We start from the raw sequence: 22,747 nt of genomic DNA on the forward strand, positions 1-22,747 counted from the left end.
ACGTGCAGACGTTCGTAGGGTCAGGGAGTGGACGACACGCGTCTTGGTAATATAATGGCAAATTATAAGCTTCAGTCTGTGTTCAGTTGTCGAGAGCGAGCATGGGACAAAAAAAAAATAGTTGTGGAGTATTCTTAACTTTCACCTGCGGAGTTATGGTTTGTAGAATTACTGCAGATTTTGTTCACCGCTAATGAACCACTTGAAAATTTAAGCTTATATAAACAAAAAGTAGCCGCAAGATTGGCAGCAATACAGAGTGCTGCTTGACATAATAAAGATATGTTATTTGCGGGTTGGGAGGCCAATACAGGGAAAAACTGTGACCCGAGGTCGCAGGTCGAGGGTAGCATTTTAAAGACCTCGGTCACAGGTTTTAAACTCGTGAATACGAGTTTATAGTGGTTAGTAGAGATCATTCGCAATTTCAGGGTTTGATAGTGTTTGGGGAGACGGGGGTGGGAGCAATGGTAAGGAAAGCGAAGGGGACTTCTTATTTGACACTCGGCACCGACCACAAGAAGCAATTACAGCGCAATTGTAGCGCGAATCGTCCGTACGTGATCAAACTGTGTAAATGCGGTCGTGTTACGTGCTTGCAATTGTTGAAACAGTTTGATCACGTTCAGTGATTTGAATCAACTACAGAACGATTTATGCTACAATTGCACGGTGAATTTAACTGGAAATAAGATCAAATAGGACTCCTCTGCATGAATAGCTGGAGAATTTTTCTCTCCTTCGATGGCGCCAAAGACACGACGATCAATGCACTTTCAGCTGTGCTTTGAATACAGATCGCCGAATAAATGCAGCTCTTAGGACTTAAGAAAACAAAATGGTAATGTACAGCATTGCTCCGAAGTTGGATTCGAATTTTAAAATGACTGGTACAGCTCCAGCCGATTAAACGACTGCAAAGCCATTGTCAGAAATAATATTCAAATACGCTCAGCGGTAATAATTGTGTTTATAGAGATTTCTTCGTTTTGTTTGTTCAATTCATTCGGTATAAATTGCTGAAATGCTTATTGGTGAATTTCTTAAATAAAAAATGACTGCAAAGCCGTCGGCATAAAATATATCCAAATCAACTGAATCACTTTTCTAATTGTTGTCCTTTTCCACGCACACACCGCGCGCGCGTTAATCTGACTTGTCCCCAGTAGTCCCTTGTTAAAAAATATTAAGACGCGAGGGATGATGGGAAGGATGCAGAATAGCCTTGACACCTTCCCATCATGCATCAAATCCTAGAAGTTTTTTCATAAGACAAGTACAACCTCAAATCGAGGCTCCCAGATTCAGGTGTGGAGATCATAACCAATTAACAAACGTTTGTTTATTTTTATTTACATCCACAGTACATTGTCGTCATAAGCTAAAGTATAAGACAAACTTAACGAAAGAAAAGCCTGGAAACGTTTTGTTGTAGAAGACGTAAAAACAACATTTAACGGCTGTTTCAAGGCTTTGATCAAACAGCTTCTTTTTACCGGCGGAAATGTAAAATTCATGAATATCGTAAGCCAGCAGTAATTAAATTTTTAACTTCCGTCAAATGTTGACACCGGGACAAACACCTCTTTTATCCTTGTAGGTTTTTTCCGTATTTCTTCTAAAGTGGATTGAATTACCAGCAAAAGATAAAAAAAATTGAGTTTTGTATTTTCTAGATAATTGCTGTAAATAGGTTGGTTTCAGTTTCAATTGTTATTTCCTAAATTTTAATTGAATCAACGTCAAACGTATCACGATGTCCGATGACCAAACATCGACGTAGGTGTCGCAATTACAACCTGTTAACCAATCACATTGCAGGAAATTCAAGAACCAACTAACTCCCAAATAATTTCGTATTTGCTCAAAGTTTGTCGCATTAAACCTTAGCAATTACCATTAGTGACGGGAACCTCTGTGAGCCAACTGACTCACGAAAGACTAAAGCAAAGTTCTTGTCGAAAAATTGGAAGCAATTGAGCCAGATCCATTTCTACTGTCGATCTGATGAAGGTGAGCAATTAAATTTACCATCACAAATGTGCTTTACAGAGCTTAAATGACCTTTCACGTTTTACTGGGTAAAAGCGTATTCGAGGATTTTAAAACTAAGAATTTGGTAGATCTGTAAGGAACCGAAAATTTCCATTTCTAGTGTTATTCAATACGTCTCGAAGTTAATGAAGATTTTGCAGCTTACTCTTTAGAACTGAAGTCACACGGTTTTTTTTTCGTTGTCTGTCATCGGCTGTTTTAATTACCTCGTTTTTAGCGATGTCACTCCATGTACAATCTTTTGGTAATTTCGTTTGGTTTTTGGTTTCGCTAAGACAAGTAAATGGGCCTTGCTTTATTTCATTCAATGGGGTTCTAAGTCAAAACAAAAACAATATTATATACAGGCTTTCTTACATTTTATCCGGGAAGTTTTGTTTACTTCAGGGTATTTGCAGTGCTGCAGGTATCCTCAGCTTAGCTCCTGTGTAAACATCAGAGTTGATTGCACCTTTTCTATTTTGTGGCTTAGTCGGCTTAATTCCAAAAATAAAATTAATGCTTTCAGATGTGCAGTACAGTTCCTTAGTCAGGAGGGTTATAGTGGTGGTTCAAATGTAATAAACATATGTGAACTGAGAAAAGTAGTTTAACTCGAAATGTTACTTTCTGCTGCATGTTGCAGCTGATCTTGTATTTTAAAACCGTGACGATGGTTTCAGTTTGAGCAGGGCTTCTCAAAACCCCAGGTTTCGAAAAAGAAAAACAATGTAACAAGAACATCTCAAATGTCTGTTCCTCACGGTGTGCTGCAGGGATTGAAATCACAATGAAGGCGATTAGGCGAGGTCTTTAAATATATGCCCGTTATCGTAAACTAAACAAGATCTTGCCGCAAAAGTACCCTACCCTTTACTTCCACTAAGTAAGAACCCGATAATGCCACGTTTAAAATGTTTAATTTGTGGTCTGTAGAATGGGTTCAGTTTCCATCGCCGACATCCTGCTGTCCGTGCTGTTTTCATTCCTGATTGTGATTGACATCATTGGCAATGTATTGGTTTGCCTGGTTGTTTATCGCAGTAAGCAGATGAGGAGACCCATGAACTATCTTCTGGTGAACCTTGCTGCAGCGGACATTGTGATTGGTCTATTTATGTTGCCTAGACACGTGTTTAACCACGCCTTTGATCACCCGACAGGTTAGTGCATGATGCTTGTTTAGTTCCTAGGCCTCTATTCCGTCACGGCTGATTCTCACCGAAATTGATTCACAGTCAAGACCTGGGCAAACGCCGGACAGAAAAAAGCCAAAGCAGTTGTCTATTTTGTAGTACAGCAGATAAGTTAAGAGTGACAACATTGTCTGAACGGCAAAGATTTCAAGTAAGGAAAATCATATCCACAAGCCTATAAATTTCTTCTGTCGTCTTGTACATCCGAGAAATTCGCGTGGAATTTTGTCAGGGAAAGATGTTATACGTAACAACACGAGTTAGATTAGCGAGGATAAATACCATTCTGATGACGTATAGAAATAACTGCAGCATGGCAGTGTCTCAAATTTACTGTGCCAAGAGAGAACCTTGTCCCTTTACTCAGGCCACAGCGTATGTACTTGGTAGTCAGTGGATTGAAAACAAAACCACATAATAAAAAATTATCCATGGCAGCCCCATCTGAGCCCGGTTAGCTCAGTCGGTAGAGCCTTAGACTTTTAATCTGAGGGTCATGAGTTCAAGTCCCATATCGGGCGCATAAACTTTTTAACACAAATTTTACTCTTTTTTAAAACTAAAGCCCAGTCGCGTAATTGAGGTATCTATTTGTCACCATAGGTACATCCGGGAACTTTCTTTGCAAGTTCATCACCGGTGGCGTCTTCATCTGGTTAAGTGCGGCTTCATCCGGGATCTTACTGATCGCCATTGCTACTGCACGTTATTTTGCCATCGTGCATCCTTTCAGAACTAACTTCCGGTTAAATACCAAACGCGTTCTTTGTATAATGGCGTTATCTTGGGGTTTCGCATGTCTGTTGTCAGGGCCAAGTATGTCTGCCATGGTTTACGTCCCAGGAAAAGACTTCTGTGTGGAAGACTGGGCCAAATGGTATCCTCAACAAACCCACGTTGCATTTGTTTTCGCGGTAAATTGCTTGGTTCCTATAATCACTATGTCACTGTTGTATTTAAAAATCATTTATAAACTGTGGCGCAATGAAGATGCCATAACAAGTTCAGTTCAGCTTGCTCGACTCAAATCACGCAAACGTGTTACCGTCATGCTGATTATTGTAACATTAGTACATACTTTGTGTTGGTCTCCTAACTATGTGCTGTATTTACTGATATTTTTCTCTCCTGGATTTCATTACGGCTCAACAACTTATATCATCACTGTTTTGTTAATACTTCTTAACGCAACCGCTGACCCACTTTTGTACACTTGGTACATGGATGGGTTCAGGAGGGGTATACGGAACATGCTCTGTTGCTATAGAAACAGGGTGCGCGCTGTAGACAACTCTGGCAAGAAAGTCAACGAGACACCTTACAGAATAGGATTCTCAGGCACAACTGAAGCGAACAACGATCAGGGGAATGATGCAACTACCTTTTGAATGTACAATATATGTAAAATGGTGTCTGATTTGAATCGACAGTTCTATGGACACAGTTGGTGATTGTGGATTATTGCCAGAAAAACGTCAACTGCATGCGAGCCTCCTACGCCACTGCATTGTCGCCCCGTGAGATGCCATATTCTTGGGTTTAAGGGACGTTTGACTGAGCAGTGGTAAAAGGTCCTGGGTCAAGCGTCCAATCAGAAATGGCGCTAACACTCCGGCTGAAGATTGTGACGTCAGCTCTCCCTAGTGAGCAAGGAAACCTCCTTCCCAGGGTGCTTTCTTCTCCTCGTTGTGTTTTTTACGAGGGGAGCGACAAACAGAGAGTAATCTAGTAGTGACGCCAGTCTCAGATGGGGTTTCTGCTTGACCTACGAGAAGAAGTGTTTATTTTCGGACGCCAACGCAAATGTAAACTCCGGATTCTCGTTATAACTATATGCATATCATATTGTTTCATTCATAGGCGTGTCCTCACGACTCGTCTGTTTCTTGGAACAGATTTCCATTGGGATTTTTCTGAGTATTTTTTTGTTTGAAATGTAAGGCTATTATGTTACCACACAAACCTACTGGCAACTGGGAAACGTACCGAATAAATCAAGACGAACATTACATCTGAACTCTCATAAAACTGGTGAAAAGGGTGCAAACAACACTATGAACGCCCAGAGCTTACTGGTCTTGCATTTGTTTATTATTATAAAATTATATTTAAAAATTTTACTGATAGTATTCCGTACAAGTAGCTTTGCTATTATAAATGTTATGGTACGACAATTGCGTTTTTGAGAAAACTAATTTTATATTTATGACAGCAGCTATTTCATAGCTTTGTCACAAACTTTGTTTGTGATCACAGTAATCGTTGACAAGGGCTATGTGACATTCAATTAAGTTTACATGTCCACAGTAAAGACTGGCTCTGCCGAGTGGTTTCTGGTTTTCATAGTTTTGGTATTCTTAACCTGCAAATGAAAACAAACCAATAAACATTAACGAGAACTAAAACCGAAAACCTGTGTTTGAGTATGCGGTTAAAGTTAACAAACATTTTACAATACAAACCTCAGAATGAAGCTTTCTCATTTCGATTTTGAGACGCTCCAACAAGTCGATATCCTGGTTCATATCAGACCCATCTTCTCGCTCGCTGTGAGATGTACTGTCAACTTGCTTGTACTACCACAAAACAAAACGAAACAGACAAAATAGATTAGAAATCAAATGAGCGCGAGGGACAGAGGAGAATGGTGACAAGATTTTGGTGAACCTATTGAAAATACGCGCGTTAATTACTGACTGGGAGGTAATTCGCTTCCAGGGTCTCTTCGTTTCGCCCCCCATTGACTAAAACGCAGGTGTTATTACGGAGCGGTTCAGTCTAACTTTTCTGGTGCAACACACTTCAGATCACAGCATTATTTCCTACGGGATTAGTATAATGAGGTCCTGCGGTGGTGTTAAAATTGAACATGGTAGTCTATACGAAAGTAAATTCTGACAGAAATTTAGGCAGCGCATTAGAAAAAATAAATAAATAAATAATTACGGACTGAGTCGTGACCAACTTTCCCTCTGTGTTGAGCTACAACCGAGCTGCATGTGAACGAAATACAGTGACCTTACAAGAGTAATTACCTTTTTAATAGAGCCTGAAGGTCTGTCACAATAGATTCGCATCAGTGCTCCCCACTTTTCAAGATGAGGATGGAGTTTCTACAAAAGACATAACAGTATTACAAGAACAGCTAGGGCAGCAAGAGTGTTCATGGTACAAAGTTCAACAAAGAAGTTGACGATGCGTGTACTGTATTAGCCCCTGCGTGTTGTTGCAAGTTGTCCAAAGTTGAACTCTTCGCACATGATGATGCATCACCTTGCAACACGAGTGTGGTGAGAATCACCATAACGCTTTTCAACTTGCAATGCCGACAACATGCGGAAGGGCATTTTTTCAGTTGTGAAGCTCTCAATTCGACATTCACATGATCACGACAAATTGAGCAATGTGATATAAAATCGAGGCCCAACAAACAGTAAAGATCCAAACGCGAATGAACTTGTGCTTACTCAGACTCACGACCACCCCAGCATAAAGATAGATAGCCGGAGAGATAATCTTTAACCACGGTTAAAAATTCGTCAGCTTTAGGACCTAGACATTCAGAAAAGTTTAGCTATTCTACCCTGAAACTCATGAGGTCGACTAGTGGCAACTCTACCTTATACTCAATAACTAATGTAATGAAAAATATTTTAATAAAAAGCTGCTTTACACAAATACCTTGTCTTACCGTTCTCTTTTGAGTAGGCGTTTGAATAGGTCATATTCGTATTCCCGGTATTGGACTGGAACTAGCGTGCAATGGAGGCTCTTGCAGGGGAATATCATTAAAAAGAGATCAAAGTCATTTGCATTTGAAAAGACTCTCCGCATTAGCCTCGCTTGCAAGCTAGTTCCAGTCCGATACCGAGAATATGAATATGGTCTATTGTCCAAGAGACTCTGCTTCCGGCTTAAGTCACAAGGAAGTCCGTTCCAGAGAATGGCGCCACTGCAGCTGAAGCTATTTTTGAAATAGTTTGTGGACGGCAATGGAACATTGAATTTATTCCCAGAGTCCCTTAGGTTATATGCAGTTTCTCGCCTTTCAAATTTCAGTCATATCTGACTACTGAGGCACTGCATGAACCAAGTTTTGGACATTTTGCTAACGGTTAATTTTTGATTCTCAGCAAATGATAAGCTTCTCAGTGATAAACTAATAACACTAACTCAGCTTCGACTTCACCCACAAGTTGGTGTTTTCGAGACAAAAAAGCTGGAAGTTTAACTATTTTCCCTCTGCTCGTGCAACACTATACATCTTAGTTTGTTAAGTATTTACACAATGAATCACCTTTAAGATCTGTTGTGAAGCCAGCTGCTTGCCAAGTCGCTTGTTTTTACAAGGACCCTGTAAAATGAAAATACAAAACTGAGGTTACAAATCGCATATTCTAACTATAGCATATACCGTAAACTGCCGCTTATAAGCCCTGGGCTTTTATAACTTCGTAAAATCCCAGGAGGATTATAACCGGAATAAAAAAACCGTTTCGAAACGAGCTATAGTTGCACATGTTGATCGAACTAGGTTTTTCCTTTAGTGGTAATTGAGCTAAAAAAAAAAATCATAAAACAAAGTCAAAACAAGGAAAGCTAGAGGAACCGTTCACTGCCTGTGTTTTTACAAACCAACAAGACCTTCTTCTAACCGTAGCGGAGTGTTTGCCGCATGTGATTTGAAATGACAGACTTCTGTCCTGTCCGCATACGGTCTTGAACTGGATCGGAGACGAACAGATGCCTTGATTTCTGCAGCACAACGAAGACACAAATCAGGACTAAAAAAATATTAACTTCAGACAAGAGCAATGGTTGTGCTCCGTCAGGAGGTAAGTAAAACGGTCAGACAACTAAATGGTAACCTAAAGATCGAGTCGTCGACTCTACAAATACGCTACGGCGGGTTACCAAGCTTCAACTTGTATCGCGACAATTTACTTATTCTGCCAATATTTTCCACATATACTTTGTAAAACACAGCACTCCGGTGCTTTTCCAGGTAAGTAGAAACAAAATCGATGCAGCTTTCTTTTATGCCATTCTGTCACTGTTTGGAAGGAGTAACAGAATGAAAAACAAATAAAAAATCCAGCACTCATTTCAGTTCCTCCACTCTGGAATGTATCAAGAAAATCTAACCTCTTTAGACACTCCTCAAGGATCTGCGAGGGATTTGGCAGGGTTGTCTTTGAACAAAAATCAGGAAGCCTATGGTCCAAGATGTCTACTTTGTCAAAAAACTGAAAACACGAATAAGGAAATTAATAAATAAACAATAGGAAACAAGTGAAAAAACAGAGGATTACCAAGACACGTTTAAGACAGGGTCGAGAAGTGGAGATGCATTTGCAGGGAACATTAATTATTCAGTTGTTTCGTTTAGAAGAACTTCTGTCCTCTAAACATTTTTCCCGATCTTGCAATGTTATCAAGAAAATGCTTGGAATTACTCTATCATTTCCGATGAAATCAACGGTTTTCAGTGGTATCTCAACCCAGTCAACAAGTGTGTAAAGCCCACACGTGAAAAGGGCGAACAACAAAAACAAATTTAACAGAGGAATCACATGCTCATTAAACTCTACCTCTAGCTCGGCTTCTGAAATCTGATAATCCCGTATTTTGGTGTAAACCCCAGGTAACAACACTTCCAGCGCGGATTCAGCAGCAATTTGTCGAGCGAGTTTCTTACTGGAGCCGATTCCTGATCCATATTTGATTTCACCTATCTGGACCTCTGCCATAAATGGTGTGTCCGCATTCTCACATTCGCTGGACAGGTAAGCTGGTTTTGTCTTCAACACACGCTGACAGTACTCATGTAAAATTGCTACCGGGGTTTTTCCGCCAGCATTCAGCAGACAATCTTTGCCTGTCTGCCTCTTGTCTTCTGAACATTTTACGGGGTGTGGCTGGCATTCTAATGATGGTGGCAGCTCAAGATCATCAACAACTTGTGGCTGGGCAATCACAGCATATCGTTCTTGGTCTGAGGTAAGAGATTGAAATTCCCAAATACTTGACAAGTACATGCCTAGATCTCCAGCATCTACTAACTCTAATGTAGTACTGCTACTGCCGTTAACACCAGACTTTTGTTTTGAAGCAGCCCTTTCATCAGAACTTTCGCTACTTTCAGAAAAGTTATAATTCTCTACAACTTGTGGGTGTTGTGTTATGCTACTTTGGTCAGTCACATCACATCTGTCGGTAATATCACCACTTGCTGTCACGAGATCCATCAGACCATTTTGCACTATTTCCTCATCCCTAGCTGTCATATCAGTCTTCTCTGTCACGCCATTCCTCTCTGTCACGCCATTTCTCTCTGTCACGTTGTCTGTATCAGTTACGCTCATTATTACATCCAGTCCACTTCTCTTATGTCCCTCTCCAACAGAGACGTTTTCTGTAATGGAACTCTCATTTGGAATTGTTTTTGCAGTATTTTCCTCACTCATAGTATTCAGTGTATTCAAAATTGAACCTCCCTGGTTTACAAGATTGGAACGCAAGTTGGTATCCTCTAAAATTGTACTGCTAGTTTTCTCTTTTTCCATGGATAATGCTCTCTTCTGGTGAAGACAAGGAATGGCAGCCAGTGGTACATCATGTTTCTGAAAGTTAACAGCATGGAATAGCCACCTTAGATTGGACTTAGTGTATGGGACTGAAACCTTGTATTAATGGTTTTGATTACCACATTTTACATCAATCTTGGGCAGATATTCTCCTAATTCACCTGATCAGTGACAGCAACGGGTACAGCTTGTAGAAAGGTAACTGGACTAAACTTTTAGTCCCACTTTTAGTTGATCTACTGCTATCTCAAGGTCCCTAATAACTGACAATACATTGTAATGCACCAGTAAAGAAAGGGAAACTCCCCTACCTCCTGATTAGCTTTTTCCTCAATGTATATTGTAGAGGAAAAATAAAATGCAGAGGAAACTTACTCCTAAAGTCTCCATTAAAACTTACCATCTATCCACATTCCCTACACTTGTGTTGTGTGGGAGTTATGTGAACATTTACTTGAATTAAATTTCAGTGTATGTTTGAATGAACCAAAAACAACCATCTAACTATTACAAAGGTAGAATAAACAAGGTCTGCTTACGTGGAAAAGTGAAAAAGCAGCTATGATTTTCAACTTTGCTTATTTATCCTTGCAACACATTGCCACTTTCAGTCAATGGTTTTATATGTACATGTATATTCAGCTTAGAGGGGCTCAGTCACACTATTTTGAGTTATTTTGGCCACGTACAAAATTACCTCTAAATGGTAGGAAACCTGAAAATAACAGTTTAATAAGATAGAAAAACACTTTAGAGATAATGATACACCATAAAGAAACAAGTATGGCTAAGGACGGAGAAGATTAACACGGATTACAAACGACAAATTAAAAAAATTGAGGCTAAACTTTTCAATATGCGCAAACCGTGACTGAGCTCCTTTAAAGGCTGCAATTTCTACCGAATGCCTGCACACAAAAACTCTTCCAACTTCCTGCCATTAATCTTTGTTTTTCCTAGCACCTTACATTAACCAAATGTAACAATCTCCTGAAAACCCAAATTAATCTCATCTGCATGTGCATCCAAATATTTGTACAATGGATTGATAAACTACCAACCAGATAAATCAATATTCGTAGGACAAATGAACCAAATACACTGTTCACTCAATAGTGATTTACCTAGTTGATAACTTTAGCCATTTTTTGTACAACTGAGGCCAGAAATGTGACTTCTTTGTGTAGGTCCAGTTATCTTTTCTAACCTGCCTTGTAACTGGTTACAAGTCCTATGCATACCCATCTCACTCCATATTTGCTCCTTGCATGTGACCAAAAATGCTACCCGTAGGCAGTAAAGGCCTACCAGTGGCAATTTTAAGGCAAGCGCAAGATGCAGAAAAGTGAAAGGTGGGTATAAACTTAATTAATAATGACAAATCTTGTCACATTCAGCATACATTTCTTCCACTCCTGTACATATGCTGTCTGCATTAGATCTAGTGCCCCTTTTTCCAGCCTAGAAAATTCCTAATATATTTTTCCTGAAAATACTTTAAGTGGCTCATATAGCTACAAGTATATATTTCTGGGAGTCCCAGCTAAGGTTGAGGACTTGAAATGAGGTGGAGTCCAGAACAACACAAAGTAATTGCCAAGGATAAGAAAGAGGGGTGCCAAGCAGAATTGACCTTTTTACCAGTATGGCTGCCATTTTGAATTCCATTGTTTCAAATAGCTATTATGGGATGCTAAGGGTAAATTACATGTAGTACGTATTTGTCTCCTGAGCATCCTCCCCCCCAGTGGGGGGGGGGGGTGAGAGGAATTCCCAGAAATATTGGGTGGGGGTGTGCAGGCTGTTTCCCAAAACCCTAACCCTATATAAGACCAAAATCTGTGATTTTCCCTACCCTATTTAAAACCTGACCCTTAAAACAATACCCTGTTTCAGACTTCCTTGTAATTAGTTTCCTAGTTCAGACCAATATTTAAGGCTTAAAGGCAATGTTTACATGCTTTTATAAGGTAGGATAACTTCTTCTATAAAACATATCCAATTCAAGACTAGAGTGCAAAACCATACCCTATTTGAGACCAAAATGGCTAAAATCAATACCCTATCTCTGACTAAAACGGCAAAAAAACATACCCTTTGGGGCTGCACATACCTTGGGAGTAGCCCCCCTGGTTCCAAATGCACTGCAATGATCAAGTGACTGAAGTATACCACAGTTTTTGTTATATTCAATCCATTTCTTCATTAGTGGAATGCTATGTCTAGACATCCATGTGCAGATCAAATTTTCATCATGATGATCTTTCATAGCTTAGTCCACATAGGGTGTGACATATTGGGTGTCAAGAGGATCAAATTTATAAGTGAACTATTTATCCATTTGTCAATCCCAACTGCAATTTTTTGCCACCTGCCAGTTATATGTTTATTCATGTGTTTTGAACTTCACTGGCATTAAATTACGCACAAAAATTCTCAGCTGAAGAAAAAGCTGAATTGAAAACAGGGATGAACCTCAATACAGTTAATTGTTGGGACCCACTAAATAGTTCAGCTACTAACTTCAAAGTTGCATTACAGGAACATAGAATATCAGTGATCTGTGGATTACAGATGTGTTAAAGATAAATTTGAGTTTTTAATATTCATGCAAATGTTGGGGATGGAGAAAAAAAGCTGCATAATAATTATGCAGTAATAATTATTGAGAAGTACTGATGATTGATGCAGTGGAATATGTGACTGACTCCACTTCCTCCCCCCTCAAGGATGTTGAAGGAAACTGACTACATCCCTTTACAATTAGCTAAATTCTTTGGCTTAAACAGGCCTTCTGAAAGAGTGGAGAAACAAAAGGGACATGTGGTAAGAACTTTGACTTCAAACTAAACCATTTAAAAGAAAGAATAAAGTTACCCTAACACTTCCACCTCCAATGTGATAGGGACGGGACCAAGTACAGACCCTTGTTGGTTTATGGAGGTAGATGATTCCACCACTCCGGTGATTTAGCGCTATCCAGCCATCTGGTAAAGCCAGCTTTGGCAGATTACCCTTCACTAAAAGGATGAAAACCAAGAACAAAAATAACATTCAAATAATGCTGGATAATACTGTAGTTCACAATACCCAGTCAGGGTGTTAAAATTAAGCTGGCTAATGTTTTTGCACAAGACATGTTAATGATAATTGGTGGCTGTTTTCTGCACAGAATAATACTTAACACATAATATAATAATATGACTGTTTTCATTTTGTCATTTTATGGACCACTGCAAGTCAAAACACTTAACAACAGTAGTTTGACATATATCTTGCATGGTTATAAAATGTTTTTAATATATCCTCCTTTTATTTGTACAAATCAAGCTTGGGCCAATTACCAATTTAGCCTTCTCAGAAAATGTAGATAATATCCAGCAGCTTGCTCCATACAAACTCAGCTAAACTTTAAACTCGGGTAAAAAATCTTATAATCCTAAATCGTTAGATTTTTCTAGCAAAAGACTAATTTTCACTTCTGTTATGCATGTTAAAAAGACAATTTTTTTCCTTTTTCCTTACAAGAAACCATTATTATGCTGACACCTGTGGTCTTGACTGACACGGTCACATCATTGCCATCTCTTTGATGCAAATTTTAGTGTAGTTTCTAAAAAATTTAAATGGTCTTCTTTTAAAAATTATACATTTTTGAACATCTGTGTAACTGACCTACCTAATTTAACTCAGTAATTTTAAAAGTGGGAGCCATATACCACTAGGCTTGCTGAAACCTATGTAGGCGAAAGACTTAGCTAAGCTGTCACAAACCACAGGTCAATTTCGACAGTATAGCTCTCCTGCATGCAGAAAGGTCATTGCAAATCTACAGATGATCCCCACAACAAATTGTTTGCTGTATTCATCTAAACCTACTACATGTATTTGCTACACATTTAAATAGCATAACAAGACTAAGATTATTTCAGGGTTTTAACCTAACATAATCTTATAATTTCTTGCTGTGCGGTACACAATTTTTACACAATACATTTAGCCTGAGCTACAAAGTCCCATTTGATAAAGTTGTCTACAATGGCTCTAAGATGTCCTCCCAGTCACTTATTAACACCTTGTCCAACAAGTGGATACCTTTCCTACAGGTACGTCTTTGTTCTGCGTCCACGCACGGATTCTCTCAATTTTATATTTAAAAACAATAAATATCAACGGGTTTAAATTATGATGAGAGGGAATAAAGAAACAACGTACTTATAATAACTCGACGCTCTGGTTCCGAAGGCTCGCCAAGTTCGTTTCCTTCACTGCCGTTTTCTCCATGCGACTCTGTGTTTTGCATCTCATCATTCTGCGTCCAAATAGCTTTGTCACTGCTTTCAGTTTCCTCTGTTACTAGCCGACGTTTTTGGTCGCTCCCTAGGTCTTCATCGGACTTCCTTTTCAAAGGCGCTCTTTCATCTTGAAGCGTCGTTGTTTCGAGTGATTCTTCAGTTGTTGAAGCTGACGAAGGACGCAAAGCACCCAAACCAGAAGCGCATAGCTCTTCCCCATCATCTTGCATATTCGCCGTACTAAGCTTTTGTAAGCTTATATTTAATTTTGGCTTGTACCTTGAGCTTTAGGAAAACTTTTGTTTCGGCCGATAGCTTTCAAATTATACTAGATGTGTCACAATTTATATGAAAAAAGTTGACGGTATTGACTAACTAACTGTTACCGATGACGCCAAAAGAAAACAAAACCAATTTCGTTTGCATGTAAAACGCACATGGCGTCACACCTGCGACCGTTTTTTCTACACTTGACCAAAAATTAAATCGAATTCAAGGCTTAGAGAAAACGAGAATTAAATATCACTGCTTAAAAGAAAAAATAAATAAGAAATAAAGAAAAATTCTAGTGAAGAAAAGTTCAGAAATCCCACCTGGACAAAGTCAGTATACTACCCGACCCCCTACCCACCATTTTGTTTGCGCCAACAGTAAAAACACTTTGGCCAGCGGTGTTAGCTAAAAACTATTTCCAATCTCCCTGAGCAGGAGTTAGTAACGCCTGGGAGAGAACAACCTTACCGCACACTGTGATAAGAACAGCTGTGGAAAACATGCAAAAAACATGGCAAGCAGAAGTCCCCCGGACCCAATATATGTGTTACGTGGAACAGAAGCAGCTATAAATGTCCTCAAGTTTGCACCGAGGTCTGTAAGAGAAGACGGGCTTTTACTTTCTGGGTATGTAACGTGAACATCTCATTTGGCTTGATAAAGCCTGCTTCCTATCAAAAGTGAAAAGAGAAAAATAGAAGAGAGAATCTATATTGACATTATTTACAACAACGCTTGAATTTACCAGGTCTGTAAAGGGAACTGTGAACCTGTGGAATCTTAAGACTAAAAGAACAGAGATGACTTTGGATGGTCATGATGGACAAGGGATCCTTGCTGCAGACTTTCATCCTTGTGGAAGAGTTATCAGGTACACTGCATAATAAAGCGTTTTGTAAAAGTCAGTTTAATTCCATTCCCTCCTCGACCTATCTCACAACTAGGTGGGGGTCTGATAACATGATAACAACCTCAGTTAGAGTGGCTTTCAACCGAGTGTCAAAAAACAAAAAAAAAACAAAAACAAACAGACGCACACACATGCACACACAACCAAAGTAATCACTGTGTATAATTATTTTTATGGAGGGATCCACACCCATCAATTTTGATTTTTAGGAGGGCCCTGTTTCTTTCTTAATTGGCATGATATATTATTGTTATAGTCATGGCCGTGATGGGTATGTAAGAACATGGCAGTGTTCTGAAGGAAGAGCTGAAGTGGTGAACAGTATAACGGCACCTTTCCTTGGATTTTGTCAGTTTTGTATTTTGCCAAGAGGTATCTGAAATTAATTCAATGATGACTTCAACTTTAATTTTAGAACTTTCTTCTTGACTTAACAACAGATGATGCCTTATAAATTACATATTTCATTGTACCTAAAAAACATTATATGAACAGTATATTAATTGGTTAAATACCATATAATATATCTGGAAGAAAAAAGTTTGACAGTGACTGAGTTTTGTTTTCCAGATTTATTTCTAGGCCAGGTGATATGTCAACATTAAAAGTATTTTATTTTCAATAGGATATGAGTCACACTGGATTGCTCTACTTGCTTCTAATCAATCCCAGGTGATGAATCAATACCTGATGCCACAATAGTAATCCTTGTAACAGTTGTTCTGATGACTCCTTTACCTTCTTCAATGTTGATATGGATGCCTCTGGACAAAGAAAGTCTTACCCCCATAAATATTGGGCTGCACTTGGTTACATGCATGAAAAAGTAATGGAGTCATAATATAACTCAAGTAATAAGGGAAATACAATAACATGCATCCAAAACAATAATCAACAAAGAAATTATTTTAAAAGACTTGGTAACTTAGTCAGTGATACATAGATACATAGATACATACTTAATTCATCCATTTACATTTATGAAATAGATCAGTGTGTTTAAAACTCTAGATAGAAATTTGGAGATTAATGTTTTCTTAGAATGTTTGAACTCCTTTAGTGAAGGACTGTCAACTTAAGCGGTGATTCTAATGAGTTCCAGAGTTTAACAGTTCATAGAAGAATGCGCTTTGTCTGGTTGTGGAATCTGTGAACTCTGGGAGTTTCTTGTTGTGCATTTGTGATGCTAGCTCTTTGGGAATATCTAGAAAATAAGGCATTAGTTTCATTTAGAGGAACAGATATAAGATTTCTGCTGGATGTTGTGACTTATGACTCTCTTAATTTTTACAATACCTTTTAATTGCTGCCATTAAAGACCTTGGATCTTAATTTTCAGGTTAATATTCTTGATTTAGACTCTAAAGAAATTCTGTTTTCTCTGAAACCTGAAAATGAAAAGTCACTGGGTAAGTACAGATACCTACGTCATAAACAAAATTGACAGTTTATGATTTAATGATCACTCGTAGCAAATTTGCACTGTTAAGTAATCGGTCAGACTAACAGTCAATATGTACAACTAAGCTCCATGTCCTGCAATGTTTTTTCGTGAATAGATTTTGCTTTATAGCTCTTGATATACCCTTTGTTATTTTTATTTTACAACTAATTTTATGGTAGTGACTTATGGTAGTTATTCACTGCTTGTCATTTCGAAGCAAAACCAGAGATACCTACCTAGAAATTTTAACTTCAGGAGAAAGTCAATTTTACCTTCTAGACCCTAAAAATGTTCTTAAAAGTAGAGCTTAATTCATTAAACCACAAAAATGTATCAAATGTTCCTAATTTCTTTCCAAGAAATGCCAAAAATTATAGGCCAAAAGAAGTGTGAAAAATGTACTTTGAGCACTTTCTTTCATACTTGGGAAATTTGGTGACCTATACGGGAGACTGGGAGATTCTTTTCTGTATCAGGGAGACTCCCAGACAATCTTGGAGATTTGGTATTGAACTGATGTAAAACACAAAACAGAGCCTCTTCTACACTTTTCAACGTTTCCTATATCATTATTATTATAACATTTTTTTCTCTTTTGTCAGGAATGTGCATGTGTTTATCCATGATCACCAGTCCAACAACAGACAAGCCTCTGTTGATCGCAGGCTATGAAAATGGCCAGCTTGTGTTGTGGGATATTATGGCGGCAAAAGTCTTGACTAGAAGTCCTGCTCACTCTGAATCAGGTTTTTCCTGTTGATTCGTAACTAATAATCTAACCCTGCACTGAATGTTGTTCCACCTTTATCTTATTTTTGTTTTGCTTCTGGTCATTTCAGTTCTCTGTATGGATGTAGACAAAGAGAAGCTACAAATAGTCTCAGGCTCGGCAGACAACAAATTATGTGTGTCATCAATAACTCCTGAAGTATGTTTATACCAAGAACCTTACTTAGTCATGTAAAACAATGTATTACTTAGAAAACACTCTGTAAGAAAACACCTGTGCCTCTGTGACTTGATAAAAAAATAGAACCAGCAGAAGCTTTTGATATATCATGATAGCTAAGCCAGTCAAAACTCTTGAATTCCAATATCCAATGATCCAGTTTCGTAAAACAGGAAAAACTGTTACAAAGCATGTGTAAACGAGTTTGAAGTCAAGGATGAGTCAGCTGAAATACATGCAATCAACTTACAATTTTTCCTCTCAAAAAAACGAAGGAAACATTGTCCCTCCCTACCGCTAATAGATGCTTTGAGTTAAAAATTGCAACTTTCCCTAATGTAGTGAAAATGTAAATGAAAAGGAAAAAAAAAAAACGAAAAGAAACATATAATTAGGCAGAAAAGTTTGTATACTTATCTTGGGACTGTTTGCCTTCATTCTCCATTATAGTACACCTTGTCAGTGGACAGGCAGATTGAGCTTAAGAACCCTGGCGTTGCCTCAGTCAAGATTCGAAAAGATTGTAGAATATTAGCTACTGGTGGATGGGATGGGAGGTAAGGTGTAGGTTTCAATGACTTTTCAACTAGTTCAGGGGACTCCTCAAGCATATGGGGCGGGGTGGGGGATGGGAGTAATGGGGTGATGGAGGTAGGATAACCTGTAGCGTTACATTTGCCAGCCCTGTCGCAATTATTACAAGGGTGACAAAAATTCGAATGCCCTGCTCCTGCCTTACTGCCCCGATCATTCAAATTCTTTGCTTTGTTGTTAAGAGGTTTCCATCTTTGGGGGCCTGCTGTCCAGTTTTGTCAGCGGTAGATAGCATTTGATTCGGAATTAAGCCAACTTTGTGGTCGCATTAAAGAAGAGCTTCAAAGACGTACTATAAACTTATAAAGCGTTTTTGATGTTTGCTATTTTCAGGTTGAGAATATACAACTGGAGAAAACTCACACCCCTGGTGTACCTCAGTTATCATGCAGATACTGTCAACGCGGTGGATTTTTCAGAAAACTTGTCAAGCCATGGACAGCTGTTAGCTGCTGGTGGAAAAGATGCGAGGATTACTTTGTGGTCTTTGTACAATGACAAATAGACCGCAGTGAGCACTCACGCAAGGCCTTGAACAAGGTTAGTTGACAGGCCCTGTTCAGTAACAGTTGTGTTGATGCTGAAAGATTACTGGTCTCAGAGAATTTTGTGAGAAGCGAAAATCCCCCAAACTCGCGAAAGAAAATGATGGAGCGATCTAACGGACCAAAGAGAAAGAATTCAAGATAGTGTCTCATGACAAATCATGATTAAAAGGAAATTGTTTGTTGGTTCCCTGAACAGTCTAAAGCGTTTAATGCGAAGCGGGAAAGTTCTAAAGCCGTGCTTCGTGACTCCTAATTATTGAATTACTCGTTCAAAATGCGGTTGACCCCGAAGATGAAAGTTCCGACTCGATTAATGTCTTTATATTTCCAGTCTGTTAAGATAAACGTTTAAAAGCTTAGTTGCCACCATACGGTAGTGTGCCATCTTCTCTGTTGACTCTGCTCAGCGGGTTCTTTTATGCTATTGGTCCATTATTCCGTTATATTTTACTGATATCTTGACCACTATTGGATATTTTTAATGTAAATCTAATCGTCTCCCCAAACAGTCACGGTAAAAAAGTTGTAAGTTTTATGTTCGGTAGACGTACATGCAGTAGTTGCAAAGCGATAGATCTCTGACCAAGGCTCTTTGAGAACTCGAGGAGTAACACTAGGAACAATACTGGAAGTTTTATGGGCTGCAGTAGTTGTTGTTTAGGCCAGTATTTATCAGCACATTATTCGTTTCATGTAGGTGTTTTGATAGAAGTGATTCCTGAGTTCTGTATATTCTCTCTATTTAGGACAATTTCTTTGCTTTGGGCGATCAGTTTGATTCAATTTTAATTTTAATTTTAAAATGCTAAGTTCTGCCATTACAATGAGAGAGTGGCTTATCATTCGGTCACGTCATGGCAGTGCTACTTACGTCATTCGCCCATTAACACAGATATAGACTGGGACACAGAAAGGTTTCAGTGACAATGTCAGATGTGCCAGCCGTGATAGTTTTGCCCATTGTATTTCCTTCTCATGATCAGTCATTCATTACCCAGCACTCAGGAGTTCTATCGCGTGTCATTTTGCCGAATACATCAGCTTGCCTTTCCTATTCGAATAGATGATGTACCGAAGAAATTTATTTTGTATTACTGCCGTGGGCCACATATACTTATGAGCCGATAAATATACCGTAATCTATTTAGTTACTTCACTTCGATATTGCATCCCGCATGACTTCCGACAAATGGTTTTATTGCTATTTATTGTTTATTCATCTCAGTTCATACTGGCCGGCGTGCGACGGATAATTGCCCTTTGAGATATTGTTTATGTGACGTTTTAGGCGATAGTTACAATGTTGACAACCAGATCACACTTCACGTGACTAGTCAGTAAACCAAGTGCTGTTCTGCGGGAAGCCTTACATACATACATTGACTGAAAAAAGCTTGACTGAGATCGACAGACGTACGATACTGAATCTCTTCTCCCATCGAGTTCACAAGAGTTCAACCCATTCATGTAAGTAGATGACATTCAAAATAAATTGAGGTAGAAGTAATCGGTGGATGCGCTTTTTCCAGTATTGACAATTCACGACAACGCATAGCTAGGTCAGCTCTTCACTTCAACTGAGCACTGAGGCCACTGGACAGAGATTACATCACAGGAGCAAAATCAGTACAAGGTAAACAACAAGATATCTCACAGCGCAGCCTTTGTTTAAATCAGTTGCCGAGTTTCTTCCCCTCTGTCGGTCGATTTATTAAAATCAATGGTGAAACTATCCCTACATTTTGTGTTCGGTGACTGTTATGAGAATTACCCTTGTCTACAACCCTCTTCAGGCCGAATGTCGGGACCATCAGCACTAAAGGCGGTACCTCTTGGTAAGAAACTCGGTAATGAATTTTACACTTAAAGGTTGTTCGCATACAAACGTTGACTGTTGTAAGGTAAATCGCGGCCTCAAGGCGAAACAATGACTCATCTCAGCATGGCAATCTGATCGCTCACAACGATGAAAACCTTCGAAATCAGTTAAGAGGGAGAAACTATTTGTTGAAAATAATAAATTACAACTTAAAGTATTCCAAATGGTTACTATAAGAGAGCAGAATCCCCCCCAAGAAGCAGATATTGAAATCACTTACATATTAGCTATTATCGGACCCCCATCAATATTGCTTCAATTAAATTTGAAAATAGCACGCATGCAAATCTAGTTTTTCTTTTGTGCACAAAAATTGCGATGTTTTGAGATTATTCACACAACGAAAATTCTTGCTTTTTTTTCAAAACCATCAACGGGAATCAGATTCTTCACGTTATTTTTATTTTACTAAAATAGCGTGAAAAATGTGGAGTAAGTGAAATCCAATTTCTTTTTGCTGTTGATAAAATTTATTGTTTGACGTGGAAGTGGCGAGCTCTATATAATTGTTTTCGGCTGAAATATTGCTAGTTGATGAATTATCTTGAATTTCATGGTAACATTTGTTTACACACAAGAAAATAATTAGTTAATCCGTCTGCGCTTTAAAAACAATTCTATCCATGTCATGTGCTAAATATATCGATTTTTCACATAGTCCGGGCAATAAAAATACGATTTTAACGAACAATGCCTTTGTTGAGAGTAGTAAATAAATCCGCTAATTCGAGTTGGAAGATGCAAATGAAGATGAAATAGCATCCCTTGCCAATAGCTAAATTAGCTTAGTAGAATTCTACTACGGCTGTGGTACACCAGTGCAAATGCTACAATCTAATTGGCTGAGCTATCGTACACTATCAGCCATTAGTGTGGAGCTGCTGAAGGTTGTCTACATAATGGCGACCTTTTCTCGTTTCTCCGGTGTTTCGGAGCAAGATTTAGAAACGTTACTGGATAATTAATTTTCAAGGAGATATTTGATGGCCAAGTATTACCCCAAGCTGGGGAACTGAACAGCGTTTTTGGCCCGGGGATGGAAAACTGAATATCAGTTTAAAGTATTAAATGCCTTGGGGCTGCCTGGGGGATGTCGAAGTTTGGAATTGAGTAATAGGTTAAGACCACCTGGTACTAATTATCATCGTTTGCAATTTAAATACTATAATCCATTTGACAAAACATTCAAAGCGCATTTAAATAAAAAAGTTATTACCACCATTACTTCGAGTGAGTCGTCTCTCTACTTTGAACGCAAATGTCTGTAGCGCTGTAGCGACGGCAAACATTGCTCCGATGTCACTAAATAACGTGATGTAGGAGTAAGGATAAACGTTTCCTGGTTTAAACCATTATTCTTCTCTTATTTTCAAATTTCGCTCGGCCTTCCGCTGTGGGTAACAGTGTCCGAAAGTTTGACAATAATGGATATTTAAGGAACTCGTCAGTCGACTGGTTAAAAACGGAATTAAACGCGTCCGGTCATGAAAATTAATAACATATACATGAGTACAGGTTTTGCCAATTGAAAAGCGGAATTTATTACATATTTTACCCTCATTACTTCAATATTTTCTCTTCTCACACTTAACATCTGCAGTTGTCAGGCAACAATTATCTTCCACAAGTGCATGTATTCCAAATTGAATGAAACAGAGCGCGATTTTATTCCTGAGACATTTAATATTCCGCATTCTACTTACAAAGTGGAATCCACAACACTGCGTGCCATGAAAGCTCTGATAATTAAGTTTCAGGTACGGTAGTATTTTAGTTTCCCATTAAGACCTGTTAATTTCTTTGGTAAAATATAAATTAAATGGGTTTAAATGGGTTTTGCATTTCATGGGTTCAAACCCATAAATGCAAATTTAGCGCGTTTCGTGCTTGGATGTGGACATATCTACCTAGTGAGTACAGTTTTAATCAGGCCGTTACACGCATATAAACATGACTGACTTTTCAATTTAAATATATGTATCCATATAGTTATATACAATCATTTTGATGACGCTAATCTAGCTTTTTTATGTCAGTT

At 38.6% G+C, this 22,747-nt stretch overlaps 3 protein-coding genes across 3 annotated transcripts; 2 read left to right on the plus strand and 1 right to left on the minus strand.

Moving 5' to 3' along the window:
• The first annotated feature begins 1,902 nt into the window (after nt 1–1,902).
• LOC110056941 (galanin receptor 2a-like) lies at nt 1,903–5,642 on the plus strand. Its single transcript, XM_020763505.2, has 3 exons — nt 1,903–2,013; nt 2,971–3,197; nt 3,834–5,642. Exons 2-3 carry the CDS (start codon nt 2,972–2,974, stop codon nt 4,616–4,618), a joined length of 1,011 nt encoding a protein of 336 aa, XP_020619164.2. The 5' UTR covers nt 1,903–2,013; nt 2,971; the 3' UTR covers nt 4,619–5,642.
• LOC110056882 (microprocessor complex subunit DGCR8-like) lies at nt 5,300–14,832 on the minus strand. The gene is made up of 9 exons (XM_020763434.2): nt 14,033–14,832; nt 12,695–12,837; nt 8,822–9,853; nt 8,376–8,476; nt 7,886–7,985; nt 7,528–7,584; nt 6,266–6,343; nt 5,693–5,806; nt 5,300–5,592 (listed from the first exon to the last, which is right to left on the minus strand). The coding sequence occupies exons 1-9, from the start codon at nt 14,340–14,342 to the stop codon at nt 5,524–5,526; spliced, it is 2,004 nt and encodes a 667-aa protein (XP_020619093.2). The 5' UTR covers nt 14,343–14,832; the 3' UTR covers nt 5,300–5,523.
• A 53-nt stretch (nt 14,833–14,885) lies between these two features.
• Nucleotides 14,886–18,787, plus strand: LOC110056904 (guanine nucleotide-binding protein subunit beta-like protein 1). The gene is made up of 9 exons (XM_020763476.2): nt 14,886–15,012; nt 15,134–15,256; nt 15,552–15,667; nt 15,921–15,967; nt 16,635–16,704; nt 17,342–17,485; nt 17,579–17,667; nt 18,139–18,245; nt 18,616–18,787. Exons 1-9 carry the CDS (start codon nt 14,897–14,899, stop codon nt 18,785–18,787), a joined length of 984 nt encoding a protein of 327 aa, XP_020619135.2. The 5' UTR covers nt 14,886–14,896.
• The last annotated feature ends 3,960 nt before the right edge of the window (nt 18,788–22,747 follow it).

This window comes from Orbicella faveolata, unplaced genomic scaffold, assembly GCF_042242905.1.
Source record: "Orbicella faveolata isolate gen_17 unplaced genomic scaffold, um_ofav_v1 contig_47, whole genome shotgun sequence".
Lineage (NCBI taxonomy): Eukaryota > Metazoa > Cnidaria > Anthozoa > Scleractinia > Merulinidae > Orbicella > Orbicella faveolata.

Excerpts from the sequence above, each read along its gene's own strand:
- LOC110056882 (XM_020763434.2), bottom strand. The coding sequence starts at position 14,342 with ATGCAAGATGATGGGGAAGAGCTATGCGCTTCTGGTTTGGGTGCTTTG. Across the intron at positions 12,838-14,032 it reads AGAGCGTCGAGTTATTATAA|TGAAGGGTAATCTGCCAAAG; the intron begins GTACGTTGTTTC and ends TCATCCTTTTAG. Across the intron at positions 5,807-6,265 it reads CTTCAGGCTCTATTAAAAAG|TACAAGCAAGTTGACAGTAC; the intron begins GTAATTACTCTT and ends GTTTTGTGGTAG.
- LOC110056941 (XM_020763505.2), top strand. The coding sequence starts at position 2,972 with ATGGGTTCAGTTTCCATCGCCGACATCCTGCTGTCCGTGCTGTTTTCA. Across the intron at positions 3,198-3,833 it reads CGCCTTTGATCACCCGACAG|GTACATCCGGGAACTTTCTT; the intron begins GTTAGTGCATGA and ends TTGTCACCATAG.
- LOC110056904 (XM_020763476.2), top strand. The coding sequence starts at position 14,897 with ATGGCAAGCAGAAGTCCCCCGGACCCAATATATGTGTTACGTGGAACA. Across the intron at positions 17,486-17,578 it reads TCCTGCTCACTCTGAATCAG|TTCTCTGTATGGATGTAGAC; the intron begins GTTTTTCCTGTT and ends TGGTCATTTCAG. Across the intron at positions 17,668-18,138 it reads TGTCATCAATAACTCCTGAA|TACACCTTGTCAGTGGACAG; the intron begins GTATGTTTATAC and ends TCTCCATTATAG.